Genomic DNA, 23,046 nt, shown 5'->3' with positions numbered 1-23,046 from the left:
TCTATCTTAGACTTAAAAAAAAAAAAAAAAACAAAACAGAATACAGCTACCAGCTTCACTCATAAACTCGGATACTCAAGTTGTCCATTCACCTGTTAAAAGAGGAGTGCAGGTAGTAGCAGTAAAAGCTTCAAGCTGTTCCACAACATCCTTTGAACCCTGACCTAAGGGACCAACTCCGAGAGTCTGCAGGTAGTTGGGTTTCCAGGACCGTTCAGCCTCACTGCTGAGACTGTCAATAGAAGTGCCATTCTCTGATGTAGACAGCTTTGCACTAGCAGCTGGTCTAACAATCACATCACATAGCCTGCCAAACAGGCAAAGAACAGCATTCGGGCACCAATGACCTGGGATAGAAGTGAACTTGAGACGGGGGCTAAAAAGCTCCACTTCTAACATTCATTACAATCGATTCCTCCACCCCCAATACTGTCCGTCTTAAAGGAAGTTCAGCTTTGTTGCAAGAAAAAAGAATATGCAACTACACAAATAAACCACAAGATGGCGCCAGAACCCCAGTACAATACCAGAGACATTCAAGGCATTCAACGCACCATGCCCTTACATGACTTTTGGAACCTTACCCTGGGACATCATGTACTTGGTTCCTTCTTTTTCTTCTTATGAGACTTGGTCAAACATTTTATACAGTGTTAGGATTTTTTGTCTGTACAAGTTTAGGGCTTTTTTTGTTTGATTTTATTTTCTTAAGAAATAAACAATAATCTTAACCTTGAAAAATCCTCTACTATGTATCCCCCCCTTTTGGTTGGTTCATTTTCCTGGAATCCCTGACATGACACTTCTCTGACCCTATACCAACATTAAAGAAAGAAATTACCAGAACAAATTAAATATATGAATTCTAATCAAAAAGTGTTTTCATATACATAAAGAGGACATTAAATCAATTTTTATGGAAATGTGAATCTGGAGATCGGGGATTGGCAAGGATCATGGAGAAAACATAAGAAAGTGTGTTTAGGGGACCCTGGGTGGCTCAGTGGGTTAAGCCGCTGCCTTCGGCTCAGGTCATGATCTCAGGGTCCTGGGATCAAGTCGCACATGGGGCTCTCTGCTCAGCGGGGAGCCTGCTTCCCTCTCTCTCTCTCTGCCTGCCTCTCTATCTACTTGTGATCTGTCTCTGTCAAATAAATGTTTAAAAAAAAAAAAAAAAAGAAAGTGTGTTTAGATGATATGATTCTGGCCCTGACTCTAAACAACATTGTGACTTTAAGGTAAGTCATTTGGTCTTCCTGGTCCTCCAAATCCTCATCTAAAAAAAGATGACTGGATTCTAACTTCTCTGGACCTAATGTTCCTAACTTACACTAGGACCATAAGAAGCCAAAAATGAACAACAGGAGGCTATTGTAGGCCAAATCCCCAGGATCACGGAGTCAGGCAAGTGAACATAATCATCAGGAATAGCAACAGTATAAAAAGGGAACAGAATGACGACCATTGCCTTCCCTTAACTTCCCACAATTATGAATACAAACTATAACCTGAATTTTAAAATCTTTTAAGTAGTTATTTACTCAGTTACAAATTAAAATCTATGATATGAGTCACTGTAAACAGTAGACAATTATTTTTTAATTTCCAATTATCTGCTAAATAAACATTAAAAGTACACTCAACTTCTATGCCAGTGAAGACAGAGTAATTGGTACAAGACTAATCCTCCCACTCTAAACAACTATAAAAATGGACGAAATGTATGGAACAATTGTTTTCAAAAATTGGACGATAGGCAGGTAGAAGTACAATCCTCTGGAGAAGAGAAGCACTTGAAATGAGCCTTACAATTGCTATGGTTCTCAGTCTATAGGTACTTTCTAGAAAATAACATGTGGAGAGAGAGCCCCAAAGGAACAGAGCGTGTCACTGAGCTTAAGAGGCAGACACTGGAGTTTGGGGTTGAGATGGGGAGAATTTAGTAGGAGAAATTAGCTCCCTCCGTAGAGAAGGGAGCTACACAGAGAAGGGGTTCCAGAAATCTATGAAGTGATCTCCTTCAGTTATGGCCAAAAATGAATTTGCATATGCAGAGGGCAAGATCCCATAGGTTCTTGCAGAGAACAGGTATGGGGCGCTGTGGATGGCATGGAGATTCTGGAGGTCACCCACAGCAGGGAGACAGAATTCCGACCAAACTTAAGTCTGAGCAGTCATTGAATGTGCCAGTCATTCAAGTGGAAGCCAAGAAAAGCCGCACCCCAAAAGTAGGTCTACTCTAGACACGTCCTTAAAAACTTTAACAGTAAGCCTTAAAAGGATTGATCTGATCTGTTAGTAAGTTACTTGCTTGTCTAAATAAAGCTCAACATTCTCTAAGGGGCACCTGGCTGGCTCGTCAGTAGAACATGTGACCACTGATCTTAGGGTTGTGAGTTCAAGCCCCACACTGGGCACAGAGCTTACTTAAAAAAAGAAAAAGAAGAAAAATTCTCCAAAACATGCATTGACAGCAGAGGTGGTATCATGCCATGGAGGCAATCGCCGGCTCTTGGGAAGACGAAGAATTTTAGATATTTCAAAGACCCGGGGTCCTCCAAAGGGTCATAGTATGTACAGATATACAGTGTATCCGTAGCATTAAAATTTCATGGGGGTGGGAGGAAGAAGGGGCAATTAGAAAAAGAAAGTCTAAAAAGGTTCCTTAGGGGGATGATAATGAAGAAAAGGTTGAGATGCACCACTCTAAAGGAAACCAACAAAATCTAGGCTTTTAACAATGTATGATCCACGATACCAAGCATATGATAATAAAATTCCTAGACATATGAAGAAACAATGGAACAGAACAATGTAGAACAGAAAGTCTACAAGCTGACCTGGATTTTATTCAGCAGGCAATGAGCAGTACACAGGATTTTGTGGAACAATGTGACAAAATCAGATCAGTGTGTTAGAAAGATAATTCAAGACTAGTGAAGAGGGTGGTTTAGAGCAGGAGAAGAATAGAAGGAGGAAAGGCTACTACAAACATCGAGATGGAAAAACATGAGAGCTTCCAGTAGTGGAGATGAAAGTGGGAGAGATCTGAGGGCAGGATTGCTAATTCTGTGATCAACTGAGGTGCAACATGATGGCGAGGAAGAGATTAAAGATAACTCGGAAATGACTAGAACTTGTCAAATTTAAGTGTGTGTGCTTAAGGGATTCTGGAGTAAAGCAAGTAGTAAGAATTATGAATCTAGAACTACAGAGGTCTGGGTTGGCAATACGGGTTGGTATAGATGCGGTCACTGAAGCCACAGGAGTAGATGATGCCACACGGGGTAAGACAGTGGGAGTAGGTGGAGAAGCCTGAAGAACCCAGTGTCTGTGGCAGAGGAGGGGGAGGGGCCAAGACAAGAAAACAAGTAGATGATGAGAGTCAAAGAAAGAAGTATTGAGCTGTCCTCTGCCCTTCCTCATTGGTACAAATCCCCCAAAGTCCCGATGTCACAAGGGGAAGAGCACAACTCCTTCATTTGCAAGAATGTTGCAAATGAGACACGAAGGACCACCTGTGCTATTTTTCTTGGGGTTCGGTGGTTCTAGGTATATCACCATAAGAAAGTTAATAAGTATCTTTAAGAAGATAGTCTTCATTGCTTTAAACATTAAGGAATTAAATATAAAAAGAAAATATGAACCAAAAGGGAATTATGTACCTATTTTCTATACTCTGTTCCAATACCTCAGGTGGTGTGGTACGGAAAAGGGGAGGAAGCAATCAAGGAAGCGTCAGAGGACCACTCACTTCTCAAAGGCCCCCAATGGCTTCTCATCAATCCAGAGCAAGAGCCAAGGTCTTCACTATGTCTACGATGCCCTTGTAGATACCCCCTCTGCAAACACAGGCGCCTCTTCCGCTTTCACTCACGCCGCAGAGAACACCCACGATCACTCACCCGTTTACCCACTTTATTTTCATTTATAGCACTCATTGCTATCTGAAATTATAATATAGATGTATTTGTTTCTTGTTTTAGCCTCTAGAATTTAAATTCCATAAGAACAAGAACTTTGTCTTAACCCAGCTTTCTCCAAGCACGCAGGGCAGTGTCTTATACACAGCCAGGCTTGGCAATGATGTGTTGAATGGCATCCAGAGTCAATCTGAACTTCTTGGGTCTATCACGTGTAAAATGGGGAGAGTCATCCACATCTACTCTGTCTACTCCTTGTACAATGAAACGAAGTAGTGTACGTTAAAGCACTTTATAAACTCTAAGTCACTATACCATGGAAGGTGGGGGCTGGAAGTGGTAAAGGATGCTTCCCGATGCAGTAGAAGAAAGTTGTGCTAACAATTACCCACATAAACACATGAATTTTTAATGATAGCCTGGAGAATAGATGTTCAGATCACAGCTTCTGGTTCCATTTTTCTTTAGAACAACAACAACAAAAAATGCCTGAGAAATACTGACCCAAGCATAGACTATCCAAATACCTAAAGAACTCTACCCAGATTATATTCTTCAGGAGACAAAACCACTAAAGATTGAGCTAGCTGCCTTACAAGCTACAGAAACAATTTAATCTCTGGAAAAAATTTTAAGAAGAAAAGATTAAAGCTAAATTCAGTGTTCTGAGGTGAATCGTGTCTATCTCACTTCACATGTCGAGGTTCTAAGCTTTAGTACCTCGGAAAGGGACCGCATCTGGAGAAGAGTTAACTGAGTTACAACAAGGTCGGGAGGGTGGGCTCTAATCCAGCATGATGGGTGTCCTTATAAGAAGAAGAAATCAGAACACAGACACAGACAGAGGGAAGCCCATGTGAAGACTCAGGGAGAAGATGACCATCTCCAAGCCAAGGAGAGAGGCCTTAGAAGAAACCAACCCTGCTGATGCCCTGATCTCAGACTCTCAGCCTCCAGAACTGCGAGAAAATAAATTTCTGCTGTTTAAACCATTCAGTCTGTGGTACTTTATGATGGCAGCCCTCACAAACTAATATAATTTGTTATTTCAGAAACCAAGAGAGAAATCTTTGTAGTTTCATAAAGATGAGGTTAGCAAACTAAAATAATCCTCATAAATATTTCACTTTACTTTCATCATTTATATTGAAACATTAATTTTAATTAGAATTGTCTAGGTATAAATTTGAGTTATCAAATTCTCAAATCAATTTAAATTTTCTCACTAGATCTCATATTCTCCCTAAGAGTACCCACCTTTCGCAAAGCAATTAGAGAAGGTTTTATCTAGCACAGAGCACAGGAGCTAGGCAGTTACACTTCTTTTCTGAATGTAGGCGCATTGTGGATCCTAATTTTTTTTTTTTAAAGAATTTATTTACTTGACAGACAGAGAGTGAGAGAAAGAGAGAGAGTACAAGCAGGGGGAGCAGCAGAGGGAGAGGGGGAAGCAGGCTCCATGCTCAGCAGGACTCGATCCCAGGACCCTGAGATCACGACCTGAGCCGAAGGCAGAAGCTTAACCCAATGAGCCACCCAGGCGCCCCCCCAATTTTTTTTAAATTAATAAAAACACAATTTAAAAGGCAACTGCATCAGAGTCACTGACATAGACTATCTCAACTTCTTAGGAAATATCCACCAAAATATAAAACAAACATGCCTAACTGCAAATCACCCTATCTCCAGATCCTAGGGGGATTTCTACTGGGTCCGGTACCGCTATAGTCTAGAAGACCCAAACTCCATAAGTAAAACACTTAGGCAAGAACAGAGGTAGAAAGACCCTTCCAATTCTTGACTTTCTTTATGAATTTGGACTCCCAGGTCAGCAATGTAGTCGATTCACATACCAAGACATGACTTCTCTGTCATTTACTGGTAAAGCTCAGTTCTTTCTTCATCTGTATCTTTTTTTTTTTAAGTAGTAAAATACCCATAACCTAAGATTTGCCATCTGAGCCATTCTTAAGTGCACAGTTTCATGGTGTTAAATATATTCACCTGCTGAGCAGCCATTCTCTAGAACCTTTCGTCTTGCCAAACTGAAACTCTGTACCCATTAAACAGTAATGGCCCATTTCCCCCTCTCTCCAGTCCCTGGCAACCACCATTCTACTTTCTGTGTCTTATCTTTGACTACTCTAGTGCATAATATAAACAGAATCATATACTATTTGCCTTTCATGATTGGCTTATTTCACTTAGCATAATGTTCTCAAGCATATCATGTCATGTCATAGCATAGGATACATTAGAATTTCCACCATTTTTAAGGCTGAGTAATATCTCATTGTAGACCATGTTTTGTTTAGCCACTCATCTGCTGCTGGACACCCGGGTTGCTTCTACCTTTTGGTGTCGTGAATAATGCTGCAATGAACATGGGTGTACAAATATAAAAACTCTGCTTTCAATTCTTTTGGAAATATACCCAGCAGTGGAACTGCCCAGCTCTAGCTTCCAAACTCCTATTACTTTCTAATTACTAACAATTTCAACATTCTATGTTTAGCGTTCTTAAGTTTGCTCTTAAGTAGGTAGAGCTGAAAGTCTAGAAGAAAGTCTAGAATTAAGTGAATTCCTTCTGTCCTTGTGCGGGAGGAGGGTAACATAATCCTTCAAGACTCTAATACAGTCTACGGCGCCTACTCCAGAAGAACAGTGTGCATAGAAATGGACGTCCAAAAATACCTATATAATTTCAGGACATTCATGCGCCCCTGAAGTCCATCTATGAACACTGCACCCGAAAGGCTGCAGATTAAGAAAGGCCAAAACTGGGTTTCAGAATTCTCCGAAATGCTAAGTATAAATACACACTGTCAAAACCCAGAAGACGTCGCGCTTCGGACCCATCTGTGAGTCAGGAATCCAGCACACCTCATATGCCACCATTAGCTAGTTCTTCGGGTATTTTTAGACCCCCCAAGCCACAGACAATGGAAGCTGTGCTGTCTCCCGCACCGGCTCCTGGAGACGATGCTCATCGGGCTCACTGAGGCGTGCGGCGGAAACGACAGAAAACACAGGTGAAAATGCAGATGCAAGAGCGGTCAATAGGACAGAGGGGGAGTCTGACTCACAAAATCTGTTTCAAGTTTGCCCATTTCTTGCTTGTAGCTTCGCATCCTGTTGCTGTACATTCCTCGACTCTGGGGCGGTATATCTCGGACTTCCAGATCCATCTGCTCAAGCTGGCAGGGCGAGAGGAAAACGTGACTTCAACCATATGCTTATGCTTTATTTGGCCACACATGTAGAGCTGAAAGGATTTAATCCCAATTTCTTGTTTTACACCTGAGGAGCCAGGCCGAGAGAGCTCGCTGCCCAAGATCAAGTGACACTGGGACTGCTTTGGGGCTTAACTTTTGTCTGCGTCACCAAGTGAAGTTCCTGAGTGCTTGCTAGTGACGTGCAGAGTGCCGAAGCACTCACTCTGTCAAGAATGTTTGATTGTTTGTTTGTTTGTTTTAGATTTTATTTATTTATTTGACAGATGCAGATCACAAGTAGACAGAGAAGCAGGCAGAGAGAGGGGGAAAGCAGGCTCCCTGCTGAGCAGAGAGCCTGATGCAGGGCTCAATCCCAGGACCTTGAGATCATAACCTGAGCTGAAGGCAGAGGCTTAACCCACAGAGCCACCCAGGTGCCATATTTTTTTTTTTAAACATATGCATTAATCCAAATGTCCTCGATAATAGCAATTTTAATCCCGTTGGTATGTCTTATCATTCAATCCAACCTCACCTGGACTGGTCTTCTGACCCTAAACCACCAGGACTATGGGAACATAAAACAAACCATTACTTCCACCCGAAATTTATAAAATGTCAGCCCAGCCTTAGTCATTTGGTGAAAATTCTTCTAGAAACTCTTTTCTGATTAGGAAAATCATGTGCCAACCAATATGTGGTCTGACCCTCCAGCGTAACTCCTTCTCCTTTGTAACCATGTCGATATGGCACTGAGTGGATACTGTCATCTACTAAACTACACAAAGCTCACTGAAATCGCAGCCGCATACTTTTCAAGAATCTGGCATTAATAACACTTTGGATACCACACATGCGCATTTAATTTTTTTTTTTTTAAGATTTTATTTATTTACTTGACAGAAAGAGATCACAAGTAGGCAGAGAGGCAGGCAGAGAGAGAGAGAGGGAAGCAGGCCCCCTGTTGAGCAGAGAGCCCGATGCGGGACTCGATCCCAGGACCCTGAGATCATGACCCGAGCCGAAGGCAGCGGCCCAACCCACTGAGCCACCCAGGCGTCCCCACACACATGCGCATTTAATGAGAGGCAAAACAGAAATAGTGTGACGAGTAAGAACACAGACTTTCGAGTCAGACGCCTGCGTCCACATCGGGCTCCATTACTTATTAGATGGGCAGCCTCGGATGGGTTTATTAAGTCTTCTGGGCCTTACTTTTCTCCTTTCTAAAAATAGTATGTCTTTTGTAGGACAGCTGTAGAGATTATATGGTGTAATTCCTATAATGTGCTTACAACAGTGTCTCTTGCTTGGTAATCGCTAGATTAATGTTAATAGTAGAGATGATTACTGATGACACAGAAGAAATACAGCAGGTATAGACACAAGGAATCAGAGATAGCTTATTTATACCTGGCATTAAAAAATAAAAACCACCACCAACAGCAAATTGGCTCAGACCATGTCAAATAAACTCATACCCAAAAATTCCGCTATGTATTTTACCTTTTAATGAGTTATTTCCATGACTACTATAAGCTTATCACTAATAAAACTTCTATTTGTCCAGCGTTAGAGACTGAGTAATGATAGCAGCTCTCTGATAAACCAGAAAACCATGTTTTAATTCACGGTCCTTAATTTTTACTGAGAGAGAGAGAGAGAATTTTCATTAGCCTTGACTTAAGCTGTGACCACTTAAATTTTCGCCATGTCTCAACATAAATGTGAAGCACCAATAAGTTAAATTGTCACTCAGCAAAGGCAAGCTTTAAAATACTTCTCTGGGGGCATCTGGGTGGCTCAGTCAGTTGGGTGTCTGCCTTCAGTTCAGGTTATGATGCCGGGGTCCTGAGATCAAGCCCCCAAGTCAGGTTCCCTACTCAGTGGGGAGTCTGCTTCTCGCTCTCCCACTCTCCCTCCCCCTGCTTGTGCTCTCTCTCTCTTCTTTAAAAAGAAGAATCTTTTTAAAACTTAAAAAAAAAAAAAAACACGTCTCTGAAATCATCATGAAGTACCTAGTTCTAATAAGGTGAGCAGGATCATCCAAATAACTGCTTAAGGGCACGTAACTGAAAATCCAAGCGCTAACTACACTTCTGTTTAAGGCATTTTACAAGGACATTGAAGACAAAATTAACAGTAGGTAAGTAAGAAAAAAAAGGAAACACACAACAAGCATTTCCAATGAAACCAGAAATAAGGCTAACATGAACTTGTTTCGTGTCGTCCCAACGTTCAGCCAGCCAACAACACCATGTGGGGGACACAGTAATCACAAGACAAACAGGGTCCGAGAGATTAATACAAGCCAGTTGCTCAGTAATCCTAATAAGTGAGATCAAAAAGAAGTTTTTCTGCCAGGGTCCTCATCCAAAGGAGAGGATGTAATACAATGAACAGCGTCCTTAACAAGGATGTCATCAGAACTCAGTAAATCAGCTATCTGACCATCTTAAACAAATAGAAACACCTATCTTAGATAAAACTCTTGGGGTTGGTCATGACTGAGGATGACTACAAACTCTGTGAGGGGATGACTGTGCCTTATACTTCTTGGTATAGTAAAATCTTGGTTATTAGGAAACCACCTTTCTAACACTGAGTACCTGGATGGCTCGACAAACCAAAACACAGATTTTGAGGCAAAAGAACTGCTCCTGGGAACTCAACAATAGCAGGGGTCAACGCAGCGGCAAACCACTGAGCGGCTGCGCTGTACTACCAATGGGAAGCTTCCAGCCAGAAGGAAGGGCTGTCCTGATCGGCAGCTACACTACGCGGGAGGTCAGTCTTTTTGCGTGAAGGCCAGAAACCATAAAAGAAAACAAAGTAAGGAGAAAAGTATTTGCAAAAAGGGAGAAACTGTCAAAAGAGAGGCAAACATTCAAAGCCGGGGAGCCCGGTGACAGCACAGAGGGGTGGGAAGCAGGTCTTCTGGGGCATGGAGAGCGTCCGCCATTCCGACAGCTAGAGAAATGCCAGAGGAGACAGGGCAGTGCGGTGCAGCTCGCTACTTCCGCCCTCCAAGTCACAGAACAAAGGTTTGCTGTGTCTCAGGGAATGACAGCCACCTACTTCTACAGAACCCCTAAAAGGGCAGCCCCTTGCATATGGCCCTGTCCGCAAAAGTCAGTCAGTCAGATAAGCTTGGAAACGCTCCACACTTTAGCTGCCTCCTACAGTCCCTTCTTAGAGATTCATAATGCCTCTTAGCCTCCTTCAGGGTCCAAGAAGATTCTGTAGAAAAACAACTGAGAAAGATGCCAACCTCCAGTCCTATCTAAGCTACCTAATTTCCCAAACATACTTGAACTGGTAGCAGCCATCACCGGAAACACACTTGGGGAACTGTTCTAAGTACATCAGTAAGTATGTTCTGAAGGAACCCCAAGTAGCGCCCTTCAGCATTTAGGAAAGTGACACACTCATTTGGGACCACAATGCAGTAACAGGTAGAGTCGTCCTTGTGATACCTGGCTTTAAGACCAAAAACTGGGACACAATAAAATACCTTTTAATACTTTTTGTTCCTTGATTTGCAAGTTTATTTTATCAAGAAATAGTGGATGAGATGGAGCTCCAGGCTCAGCATATTTAAATACAAGCCCGTACTCTGCCACTTGCTCGGTGTGGCATCTCAAAGTTACTTCATCTTCCTAGGCCTCAGTTTCCCCATCTACAAAATGGGGATAAGCATGGCATAGAGAATCACTCCTCTGTGGGTGTCTCACGCTCCCACATGTCTTGCTGGGCATGCCAAGAATGTGAGGCCCTGACCGCTCCTTTCTCAAGCTGTTTCTCAGAGTTATATTTACAGGGAGCAGCCCTTGGGGAGGAGATACTGTGTCCCTCTGGGACAAACAGCAGCCTAGCTCACAGGCTGCTACAAAGCAGGGCATTTCCCAGGCTCCAGGTTCCCTTCCTGTAAGGTATTCCACTGGGTGTGAGAACTTTTCCAGGCCAACCTGCAGCACCCTGTGGGAGCTGGGGCTCAGGGACCTGAGGCAGCGGGCTGAGACTCTGACAGCACCTTTTGCTGTAATAAAACTTCTCTGACCTAGGAATCTCCTGTCTTCTGCCCACATCTGTGAAACTGTGGTAAGCTTACCTTCTACAAAGCAAGTAGGGGAACATCTCAGATCCTTAATACTTCTTGATGAATAGCATTTGTCTCACGGGGCTTGTGTAAAAATTAAATATTATAAAGCAAGTTATATGATTAACCCAGTGTCTGGTACTCAGTATGCCTTTAACAAGCATGAGCTATTTCTAGCTATTATGAAAAGTATTATGAAGGAATCAAAATGAAAGGTGGACCTTTCATGAATCACTTTAATTAAGAAGCATAAAATCCCAAGAAACTATTAAATTCTCTTCAATTTAAAAACTAATGAGGTCCAAATTTTAAGATGCTAATCAGAAAAGTGTCATCTTTCCACATAGTATAAAACAGGCTAGAGGAAGGCATCGGCAGAAAAGGCTCTGTTGTATGTTAAAATACATGACCATGTCTGTACCTACCAGTTCTTTTGCTTCTTCGAGCTGTTTCTCCACATTTGCAACCATCTGCTTCTTCTCATCTGAAACAAACAATAAATACCAAGGAATTGCTAGGAATACAAGTAAATTTAATATGCGAAAACTTCTATGGTTACATGCCTTTTCCTTTCTGGTCATAGTAGAGAATTACCACACCAGGCAGATGACCAGATCATTCTTTGGTGGAACAGGAACCATTTCTAAGTCACTGAGTCTAGGCTACATGGAAATATATAATCCTATGGAGTACATAATTATGAGAAGATGCCATAACATTTCGAAGAGAAAACAAAAATCAGTTTGTCCTTTAGAAGAAACTGCATCAACAACAGCAAACCATTCCTTGTTGTTGCACGAGGAGTCTTCAGAGTCACAGCTTTAATAAACTGGGAGAAATGGACTTATGAATACAATTTAAAAGTCACATGGGATAGATGGGTGATGGGTTAAGGAGTGACCTCATAGAGATGAGCACCGACTGCTGTATGTAAGTGATGAATCACTAAATTCTACACATGAAATGAACATTACACTGTATGTTAACCAGGATATAAATTAAAATTTGGGGGAAAAAGTCATATACCAAAATAATTCCTGAAACGGAAAATGATCTTATGATCCTTTAAAAGACTGTACTTTCGGGTTAAGCCTCTGCCTTCGGCTCAGGTCATGATCTCAGGGTCCTGGGATGGAGCCCCACATCGGTCTCTCTGCTCAGCAGGGAGCCTGCTTCCCCCTCTCTCTCTACTTGCCTCTCTATCTACTTGTGATCTCTCTATATATATCAAATAAATAAAGTCTTTAAAAAAAAAAAGACTGTACTTTCATTAAGAACTGGGTATAATGAAAGAAATATTTGAAGTCAGGACTACTAATTTTAAACCCAAAGTCACTACCTAGTTTGTTAGTTGGTTGTGGGATCCTGGATAAGAAAGTGTTTTTTTTCTGAGACCCCATTGGTACTCTCTAAAATGGAAATTTAAAATAGCTAATTCTTTTTAGCTCACAAAGCTGATGCAAGTAAAAGTACTTCTAAAATTATGAAGTGCTGAGTCTCTGAATTAGCTTATTCAAACTCTACAACCATTCAGTTATCACCCAACTATAGCTCCCCTTCCTGGGACAGGTATGTCCTAGTGGGTATTTTCAGAAAATGTCTCACTCTCATTCCAAAACAATCAGTTCATTTACTCAGAGACTACGCCTCAGGCTTGTGCTAAGCGAACTTATTGAACATTTATGGTTTTGTGTCTAGCATTCTTCCTTTCTCAGGCAATATCTCCACTCTTTTGAGGCTCTCTTCTTCACCAACCAGGTTGATGGGAGATGTTATCTCCTTCTATGATGCCGCACCTTTGGTCACAGTGACTCAGCAAAGCTCGGGCTCCTTACCCTAGCTGGACTGATCCCAGTGGATCAATCCCTCTTGCCACATTGGTCTGGCGGGTGGAAGTGGAGTCAATATACAATTCAAGTAGACCATTCAGAGTCCTAGAGCAACAGCAAAGTCTTTTCCCCTCTCTTGGTAGAGTTATGATGGCATGAGTCTAGAAGCTGTTGGCATCCATTGTTCTAGCTACAAGGATCACCACTTTGCAGTGGTTAAGAATGAAGTCTATACTGAAAAAGAAACAAAGCTGAGGGGCAGGTAGTAGGTAGGTAGGTTGGTAAGTAAGCAGGTAGGTAGGTAGATTTAGTTAATTAATTTCTGGTTCCACATAACTCTGAAACAGGTTTTGCTTGACTTTATCATGATTTGCTTTCTTGAACTAACAGATTTCTTTATTTAAAGTTAGGCTTCGGAGTGCCTGGATGGCAGTTAGTTAAGCATCTGACTCTTAGCTCTGGCTCAGGTCATGATCTCAGGATCTTGAAATTGAGCCCCGAATTGCATTCTGCACTCAGCGTGGAGTCTGCTTAAGACTCTCTCTCCCTCTCCCTCTGCCCCTCCACACTGCACGCATTCTGTCTCTCTCTCTCTCTCTCTGAAATAAATAAATAAATCTTTAAAATTAGGTTTCTGTAAACCTAATGATGACCAACTAATACAACAAACTAGAGAGATCATGAAGCTTGAAATGGGTACAACCTTTAGCAGCTGACTAACTCTTCAGAAGGATAGTCAACACTAAGTGGGGAATCTTTAGTAGAAGTTATTATTTTGCTAGAACCATAATTAGGTTCTGCCACCCCCAACCCCTTCCCTTTGATTCCCACCAAACTGGGGGAGTGGGGGAGCTGTCACATAAGGTGTTTTGTGCATACTCCAAAAAAGAAAAATGCACATTTGAAATTAAAATTCAGTTTGACTTTCCTTTTTGAAAAAGTTAAGCCTACATATGGCCAGATTAAAAATCTAGTATATGACCCCAAATTTATTTGCTTCTGGCAACACGTCATCTGTCCAATATTTCCACCAGTTACAAGAGAAGCACACTATTTTTACGCTGGAGCAGAATATGAAATAAAACAAGCCCATCTTGGACCAGGGGTGAGATTATGAATTTATATAGCTGAAGGAACATCTTGTTTTCTTTAAGGCATTCAGTTGTTAGGAAAAGTCCATGCCAGACCAGCCCTTCTCATCAACAAAACAAAACAAAGAAGCCATCCTTGTCCAGTATTCCCGTTTGCTACTAATTTCTCTCTCCTCTATCCACAGTCACATTTCCCTTCTTCGTCTCTCCATTTCCTCCTGGTAATCTCGCTCTCACTCCCACCAGTCCACTGAAATGACCCTAAGTCTGATGACCTTCCCTTTGCCCAAACAAATGGACATTCTCCAGTCCTACTTCTACTTAATCTTGTGGCATCCGACATTCTGCTCCTCCCATCCTATCACTTTTTTGTCTCCTGGCTTCCAGCACACTCTGATTTTCTGATCCTCCTACACACACCCTTCTGTCTCAGTGTCCTCTGCCAGCATCCTTTCCTCCATTTATCCTTCAACTCATCGGCACTCCTGGGAGTTCAATCCTTGCTTTTCTTCTGATTATGCTCTATATTCCTGGACAATTTCACCCACTCTCATTTTTAAACTTTCATATCATACATTTATGATCCCAAATCTTTATCTCTAACTCTGATATATTTCCAGGACCCAAAACCTTTAGCCCCAATGTCTATGCATACCTCCACTGTGACTGCCTGCCAAACTGTTATTCAAAACTCACTTCAGAAATCATTACCTCTTTGAAGCCTTTCCTAAACTGACAAAAGAGTTAGCTGCTCTCTCTTATGGAAAACACCTACAACCCTTACCTAATTCCTGTAATTTATCTCCCACACTTACAGGTCTGATTTATTTTCTAGGTTGGAGGCTTTAATCATGTCTTAATTATCTTTATAGTCCTAAAATCTAGCACAGAGCCTGTCATAGGATCAGTTTTGAAAACTGGCAGTTAATGGAATAATGTAGGACTATGTAAACATTATAAAAATAGCTTTCCCTGTCTTCATACCTGCTCCTCTCCACCACTTAAGCTTCCTAAAATGTGGCTTTGATTGCATCACTTAAGCCTAGCGGTCAAGGTCCTTCACATTCCAGACCCAAGCAACCTTTCCAACTTTGTTTCCAACTACTAGCTCTCCAGTGCACACGTTATATGCTACCCAGACTATTCATTATAACTCAAATCTCATCCTTCCCCTCTTTTTTTTCCTGATCTAACCTTTTGTTGAAGCTACCACTCAGTGTTCTTTGGTTGACTACAACAGAATTGACTAACCTAAGCCAAAAAAGGGAATTCATTAGAAAGATAGCTGTTAGAGTTAGAGGGAGAATCATGAGAATAAAATGGAGTGGCTCATAGAGTCAATGATAAAAATGAGCCCCCCGGCTCAGAAAGGAGTACCTCGGGGGACCGGGGAGCAGAACTCACTGACAGCCTCTGCAGAAGGAGAGTCTAGAGCAGTAGTGCCATGTTCTCCTCTTGGTTCACTCTGTCCACAATTCGGATTCCAGGAAACGTTCTCTGAATACACTCACTTGGATAGTATGTTCACCTGTTGACCTGTAAAGGGCATGGCAGCCTATTGGTTCCACCAAGACTGGGTCTAGGTATTTCCTCAATGGAAAATTGAGGTGCTGCTATCAGAAAATAGAATAGAGGATTCTGGGAAGTAAAAAACAAGAAACTAGCTTCACCCACTATTGCAACCTCTCTTAATATACTTTTCCCCCCATTTTTGTGTTAATTCCCACCTCTCCTTGAGGTGATTTCCTGGGATAGATCTTGTCCCCTCTGAATTCCCAGACCTCTGGGTTCTGTTCTAGTGGCTCTGATAGTCATGAGAAAGTGCTTTCTGTAATTTTCCCCCTCCCCTTCATTTCCAGCTCCTTGGAAGCAGGGACAACTCTTGTATCTTTGTCCTACCTCTGAATTTAGCCCTCTCCAGCTAAATTCCTCACATGTTTAAGAGAATGGAAAGGTGATGATTTAGGAGGAAAGCATGAATGAGAAAGAAAGGAAGGAAAGAAAGAGTGAATGAGATGACCTTGGAAATATCTACCAACATTAAGCTTTTGGCAGACTTCTAGCACTATTCCTACCTAATTCCCAAGACAGTTTCAAGCTTTTCACACCAAATGGCACCGTCCTAGGATTCAGAACCTCATGACTAACAGCTAACATTGTTTTCATAGGGCCATGTTTTGAAATGGTCCTTTGGAGATACTAGTTCCTATCCCATTCTCAGGGAAGTATGTAAACTCAGAGTGATTAAATAATTTCTCCAAAGTTAAACAGCTAATAAATTGCAGAGTTGGAATTTCAACAAGGTCTGTTGCCCGAACTGAGCTCTTAACCTCTAATGTACTACATAAAATATACTATATAAACAAATTTCATCACTTTTTTTTTTTTTTTGCATACAGGATTGACGAATGCTGGTATACACACAAGTCTTCGCATAGTATGATCTTTTCTTGGTCACTCAACATTAACGGAAGTGCTTGATGCATGTTTTTTGTTAGTATTGAAAGAAGTGCTTAGTCAGTCTTGCACACCCCCTCCCCCATAAAGTAGTGTAAATGTCAGCGCTAACTTAAATCCAACCTGTCTTTGTGCATTGTAGCTAATTTTGGATAAAATAGCAGCAGAAACTATGTACTGGGAAATGTACAGTGAAACCACTAATAGAGGAAATTTTTATATTAGAGAACTTAAAAATGGACATATTACTAATGCTACACTATGCAGCACGTTAGAGAATGGTCAATACTGAAACAAAGCCATTCTAGAATGATCCATGTAATAATGGATTAGGGTTGGAGACAGAAATACGAACTCATGTTTAGCTTACTATAGATGGCTACACTTGATACAAATACTTACTGATATGTATATATACAAGATTTACTTGTACGCATATGTACTTCCTTGTCTTCCAGCTCAGAAGGACTAGAAGCAATAATACCCCAGTAGCAATAAGTACCCAGCATCCAGATCTTGGTTTTGTTTTTCTTTCCTTTTTCTTTTCTTTCTTTCTTTCTTAAGAGAGAGAGTATGGGGGAAGGGTAGAGAGAGGGAGAGAAAGAATCCCAAGAATCCATGCTAAGCATGGAGCCTGACATAGGGCTCGATTTCATGACTTGAGACACAATCAAGAGTCGGACGCTTAACCCACAAAGCCACCCAGGTACCCCTAGGTCTTGCTTTCTAACACCACTTATCAGTAAATGGAAGTGGGACTCCTTGTAAAAATGGCTGAATCTGGGACTGGTACAGGAAAATTAAAATACAAGAAATATAAAATACAAGAGTATTTTATAATACTGGAAAGCAAGAAAGTGCTAAAAAGGAAAAAGAAACAAAACAAGAAAAACAAAAACCAAACCTGCAATGATAGGGGTCTATCAAAAGGACAAAGAAGCCAGGTAAAGGGCTTCCGAAGGTCAAAGATGGAACAGTCTGAGCAACAAAATAAAGTAGTATTGGAATACAATAAAAAAGAACAAAATAAATATCATAAACCCATAGATATAACTAAGTAAATGGAGAAGAATAGACAAAATCTCTCCTGTAGGGAATCCCAAGTGATTTACATAAATATTAAGCCTTCAAGGAGGTGGAATGTGGTTCCCCAGGCCTGAAGTGTGGGCCGTGCATAGGACTGCCTTCCAAAGAGTATGGAAAAGAAGCAAAAGAGTAACTTTACAGTGGAGAAACCTGACAAACCTAGACAGGTGATCAAAGTTAGCATCAGTAGTGATAAGTTACAGTACATTCTTGATATAATGTGATAAAAACAGTGCGTTATTTCTGTGATCTTCTTCCCCCAAACCTAGAACTCCAGTCTAATCATGAGAAAAGTATCAGGCAAATCCCAGTTGAGGAATATTCTCTCAAATATCCTACCAGTACTCCCCCTAAACTGAAGTCTAGAGAAGAGCCTAAGAAAACTGTCACAGCTAAGAGGAACATAAGGAGCCCTGACTGAAAAATGTTTTGTAGTATCCCGGACTTGATCCTAGAATAGTGAAAGGACATTAGGCAAAACAAACAGCTAAAGAAAACAAAACGTAAGGAAATCTGAACAAAGTATGGACTTCATTTAATTATAATGTATCGGTATGGGTTCACTGACTGCAACACCAAATGTATCATATTAATATATGATGTTAACGATAGAGGAAACTGGGCATGGGATATATAGGTGTTCTCTGTATTTGTGATTTTTCTACAAATCTAAATCTGTTCTGAAATTAAAAGTTATTTTTAAAAAAAAAACCAATGAAGCCATTACTCAGCTTAACAACATTGGTGAAGGGAGAGTGGTCCCTCTGGGATGAGTTTGGGTATGGGATTAAAGTATGCCAATCCAATTTACGGTGCACCTAAATTCCTGAATTAGGACTGCAACCATCTCTTCAACTCTAACTCTCCAGAACAACAGAAATATAATGCATGCAAGTCACATAGGAAATTTTTAAATTTTCTAGTCTCCACATTTCAAAGAGTAAAAAGGAACAAGTAAATATAGTTTTAAGATATGCATACATTTAGTTTTAATAATATTTAGCCCAATACATCCAAAATATTATTTCACTCTGTAGCCACATTCCAAGTGCTCAGTAGAAACATGTGGACATTCCAGCTCCAGAGCCACATACTAAGCAAACCACAGTATGCATAAGTAAAGCATAAGTAAAAGCTTTTCTGAATTCTGTCTACAACCACTGCAACTGCAAAGGCCAAGAGAGAATCACGGAACATTTACAGCTAATATTTACGGCTACTCCTGGATGGTCTTCAAAAGCCTCCAAGGATTGACATATGTAATAAAAGAGACTTGAGCATTTTCTTTTAGCAAGGACACCTGTCTTGCCCCACCACTTTCCCTTCTCTCCCTGCCTCCCTCCTTGATATCCTGAGTTCAAAGCCCGATTTCACTTCATATCCAAAAAGCTCTGATCACTCATAATCCTTTCAAATGTAGGCATCAGCAAGAGAGGTCCACCTAACTCTAGTCTAGGCAGAAAAGGAAGAAAGAATTGAGGTCCAAGTTTCCTGTAAGAATTCAATTAATATCACGAAGTCTAAGAAGCTGGGTCCTAAGTAACCCTAACCAGCTGTTGCCCCCAGCAGTAGCCACACCTGTAATAGCTAATTTATCATGCACATTCTCTGGGAAGAAAATTGTGCTAGGGTGTTCCAGGCTTTCTCTCATTTGATGTGTTTACAGTATTGTAAGGCTGAAGCAATTACATCCTCTCCCCAACTTGAAGATGGAGGCAGCAGGCTTAGAGAGGCCAAGCAATGTGTCCAAGACCGCACATCTAGGAAGTAGCAAAGCAGAGATTCTAAACAGATCCAACGCCGTGTGTGAATCTTACAGAGGTAGGACCCACAGAAGACCATTTCTCTCTCTGTAAATGAAGTAAGCAAATAATTGCAGAAGAACATTTATTTATGATTCTTGAGGATGCCTGCCTGATGTAACGGAGCCTCTGCAGAGCATCCCCCACCTGCGGTTCTTCACCAAAGAAAAAGGAACTTCGCAATTAGTATTAGCCATGGTTTTCATGCTTCCATTTTCCTGACTTCACCACAGAACTCTAATCATTAAAATTAAAATTCAAATAGGGTCATAAAACTACTACCTAAGAAGGGACTGATGTGTTTCATCAGTCCAAATACTAAAATTAGTTAAATTCAAACACTTCAGTCTAAGAGCAAAGCCTTTTATTGTTTAAAATGTATCACAGAGTAATCAAATTTCTCCTTTAAAATGAGGTTGTAAAATACTCAATCTTTTTCCTTCTCTCTGGAGGTAACACTTTAATACATTGTACATGCACAGCGGAGATTGAAGTTCATTATAATCAATCCTACTCACTCTACTTCAATTTAAATAAGTCAGTAAGCTCGGGGAATGAACTGCTCTGGCTGCAAAGTTTTCTCCAATTTTAAACTTCTCAAATCAAGGAAAGCATAGTTCATCTCCTCTAGGTCAACCACTAATGATGTCCAGAGAGATTATAATTACTTTTAATCATACTTTTCTTTTTTTGGTGATACATATTAATTTGTTAGTTCACAGACATATATCTGAAACTTATAACTACATGGATATATTTTTCATCCTTTTCTATTTATCAATTAAAACAGATTATAAGCGGAGGAAGCATAAGTAATTACTAAGAGAGAAACTACTACATTTTTAAGAATTACTATCATTCAATTAGTCAGGTCAGTAAGCATTTTTCCAGTGCCTGCTACACAATCTTCTTTCAATTCCGGTGAAGCTGCTATGTTTGGTCCTTACATTAGACTATATGCAAGGCCAGTCAGGGTTTTATTTTTAAGGCATGTAAATCAAAGGTTTCCTTCTATATGGTAAGAATGGTTACATTGAAACATAAAGACAAGGAAAAAGTAAACTGTAACAAGATCTATTTTCTTGGAAACAGCTTTTACAACTTTGCACCCATGGATGACTTTGTTACTTTATATAAAACACCTTCCCAGTACAAAATCTATTAGCTCAAACAGAAAATGCTTCTCTGTTAAAACCGTTACAATTAAAAATAAACAAAAATCCAACTGAAATCACTAGTCCTGATACTCTGAGATCTGGGACTCAAGTCAAAAGAAGTAGTCTCCAGCAACAAGGATAACAAAAATCAAGATGGCCTTGGGCAGTGGAGAAAAGCGGAACTGAAGAGAAGAGACGAGGTGATGCATCATGAAGTGATGAAGCCATCAGCCACCTTCTCCACAAAAATCTCTGAGACAGCAGAGCTCGGTGGTATACGCTACCTTGGTTCTGTCCTCTTGTTCCCTCACTTGGGCTCATAAACCTCTTTAAGACATCATTCACCTCACCAGAACTAACTGGGACTTCAGGAGATGAGTGGGGTGTAAGTTCAGAGATCCTGGTTTCAAGCAAATGACCCTATTAATAGAAAATAGGTGGGGGAGGGGGAAAGAGAAACAAGAAAATAAAGGAAGAAAATTATTTATAAACACACAAGTTTGGGGGAAAGTAGTGAAAGGCAACAAGGAATGACAATTTAGGTCCTGCAGAAATTATTGCTGGCATCAAGGGCTGACTAACAAGGTGGGAGACAGGAAGCTGCCCACCAGGTCACAGATCATGGAGCATCCTCTGTTCTATGCACTACACCCCAGAGCCAGGTAGAGCCAAGTCCAGATGATGGCTCAATTTCCCCAACAAAACTAAGCTAAAAGTAATAATCCTATCTGCAACTAACCACTCAAATCTGTACTTAGAGAAAGATAAATCCTAAAACAATGTCTCACATACAAAAAAAATTACCAAATATCATATTCATATTCATCCGTTCATTTACTTAAATATTTTTCTGAGCCCTAAGTAAATGCCAAGGAAATCAAACAAAGCTCCCACCTTCATAGTTGACAGTTTAGCATGGAAAGCAAGATATGCTAAAACACAAGAACAAGGGGCACCTGGGTGGCTCAGTGGGTTGTTTGCCTTTGGCTCAGGTCATGATCACAGGGTTTTGTGATGGAGCCTCCAGAGGACAAGGGAGTGCCTGCTCAGGGGGAGGGTCTGCTTTTCCCTTTCCTTCTCGCTGCACCCCCCTGCCCGTGTTCTCTCTCTCTCTCCCACTCACTCTCTCAAATAAATAAATTATTTTGAAAAAATAAAACAAAGAAACAAAACTGAAAACACCTCTAGATGGGATACATGGAATTTTAAAAGTGAGAAAAATCATCCTGTACCAAGTGTTACATAAACTTAGGTTACAGTCTCCCAAGAAGGATGAAAAATAAGATAAGGGGCTGGAGGTTATGAAAAATACTAGTAATTATAGCAGCTAACACCAAAAAAAAAGGGCTTTCCGTGTGTTAAATCATTTAATCTCCACAACCCCACGAGAGACGTACATTCCTCCATTTTACCAAGAAGTAAAGTTGAGAGCGATTTAAGAAACTTTCGTAAGTTCCACAACTTTTAAGTGGCAAAGCTGGGATCGCAGTCCTGGTACCATGGCTCTTAACCCAATTTTGCCGCATATAGTAATGTTATTACTAACAAAACAACCGGTTACTGTATATCGCAGACCCATGATTTAGGTACGTTCATTCACTCTTTGAATATTCACATCTCTATTTTACAAATGAGACAAAACAAAACAAAAACTAAGAGTCAGAGAAACGTTCTCAAGGCTGCAGAAGTTAACAAAGCGGTGAAGTCCGGATTCCAGCCCGGAAGGCTCAGCGTAGGCTCCTTTCAAGGCACTCCACAACCCAGCCTGGACTGTGCTTTACCCTCAACCAAGTCCAGCTCCATCACTCCGGGAGGGCCCCTGCACCACCTCGCTCCTCAGAGACGTTCCACCGCCCGCGAGCCTCAGCGCCCTCAGGGCCACCCCCGCCCGGCCGGGTCAGGACTCTCACCAGGCGGGAGTCGGGGGACCCTCGCAATCTTGCTGGTGATCTCTGCCGTGAGCACCGCGAAGTCCTGCTCGTAGCCTTCGAAGTCGGATGACATGGCGGCTCGGGAAAGAGCGGCCCGGGCCGGAGCCCAGGTGGCGGCAAGAGCCACGCGGGACCGACGAACACCGTGTAAGGACCCTGGGTGGGGGCCTCGAGAGCAGAGTGGAGAACCGGGGACAGCTCCCAGCCCGGCCGCTTCCTGGTTGTTCGTCGCAATCTCAGTCCTCCGGAAATTGGCCTGGATGCGTTTTTTATTGTCCGCGCGGGCTTCAAAATTTTAAAAAAATCTCGAAAGAAAAGCACTTCTGTTAGGGCCCCGAAAAGCTTCCTAAAACCTGCGGGTTCTCGGGGATCACTGAAAGCATTTTTTGCCACTCCACGTTCTGATAAGCGACTCTGGCTCCCCAAGCTATGGATCCCAGGAACTTGCCTCCCCGG

General features: G+C 41.4%; 1 protein-coding gene across 9 annotated transcripts in view; it reads right to left on the bottom strand.

Moving 5' to 3' along the window:
* Nucleotides 1-22,936, bottom strand: part of VTI1A (vesicle transport through interaction with t-SNAREs 1A) — a 352,003-nt gene extending 329,067 nt beyond the window's left edge. For all 9 annotated transcript variants that reach the window (XR_006821195.1, XM_046026296.1, XM_046026294.1 and 6 more), the window contains exons 1-3: nt 22,570-22,936; nt 11,663-11,721; nt 7,010-7,120 (exon numbers count right to left, since the gene is read on the bottom strand). Coding sequence is in view for 8 of the 9 variants with exons in the window: in XM_046026296.1 (XP_045882252.1) it covers nt 7,010-7,120; nt 11,663-11,721; nt 22,570-22,663 (264 nt within the window). In the remaining variant the exon portion in view is untranslated. The remainder of the gene's footprint in view (nt 1-7,009; nt 7,121-11,662; nt 11,722-22,569) is intronic.
* Between the last annotated feature and the right edge of the window lie 110 nt (nt 22,937-23,046).

Source organism: Meles meles, chromosome 13 (assembly GCF_922984935.1).
Source record: "Meles meles chromosome 13, mMelMel3.1 paternal haplotype, whole genome shotgun sequence".
Lineage (NCBI taxonomy): Eukaryota > Metazoa > Chordata > Mammalia > Carnivora > Mustelidae > Meles > Meles meles.
This window is presented reverse-complemented; position numbering and strand designations above follow the sequence as displayed.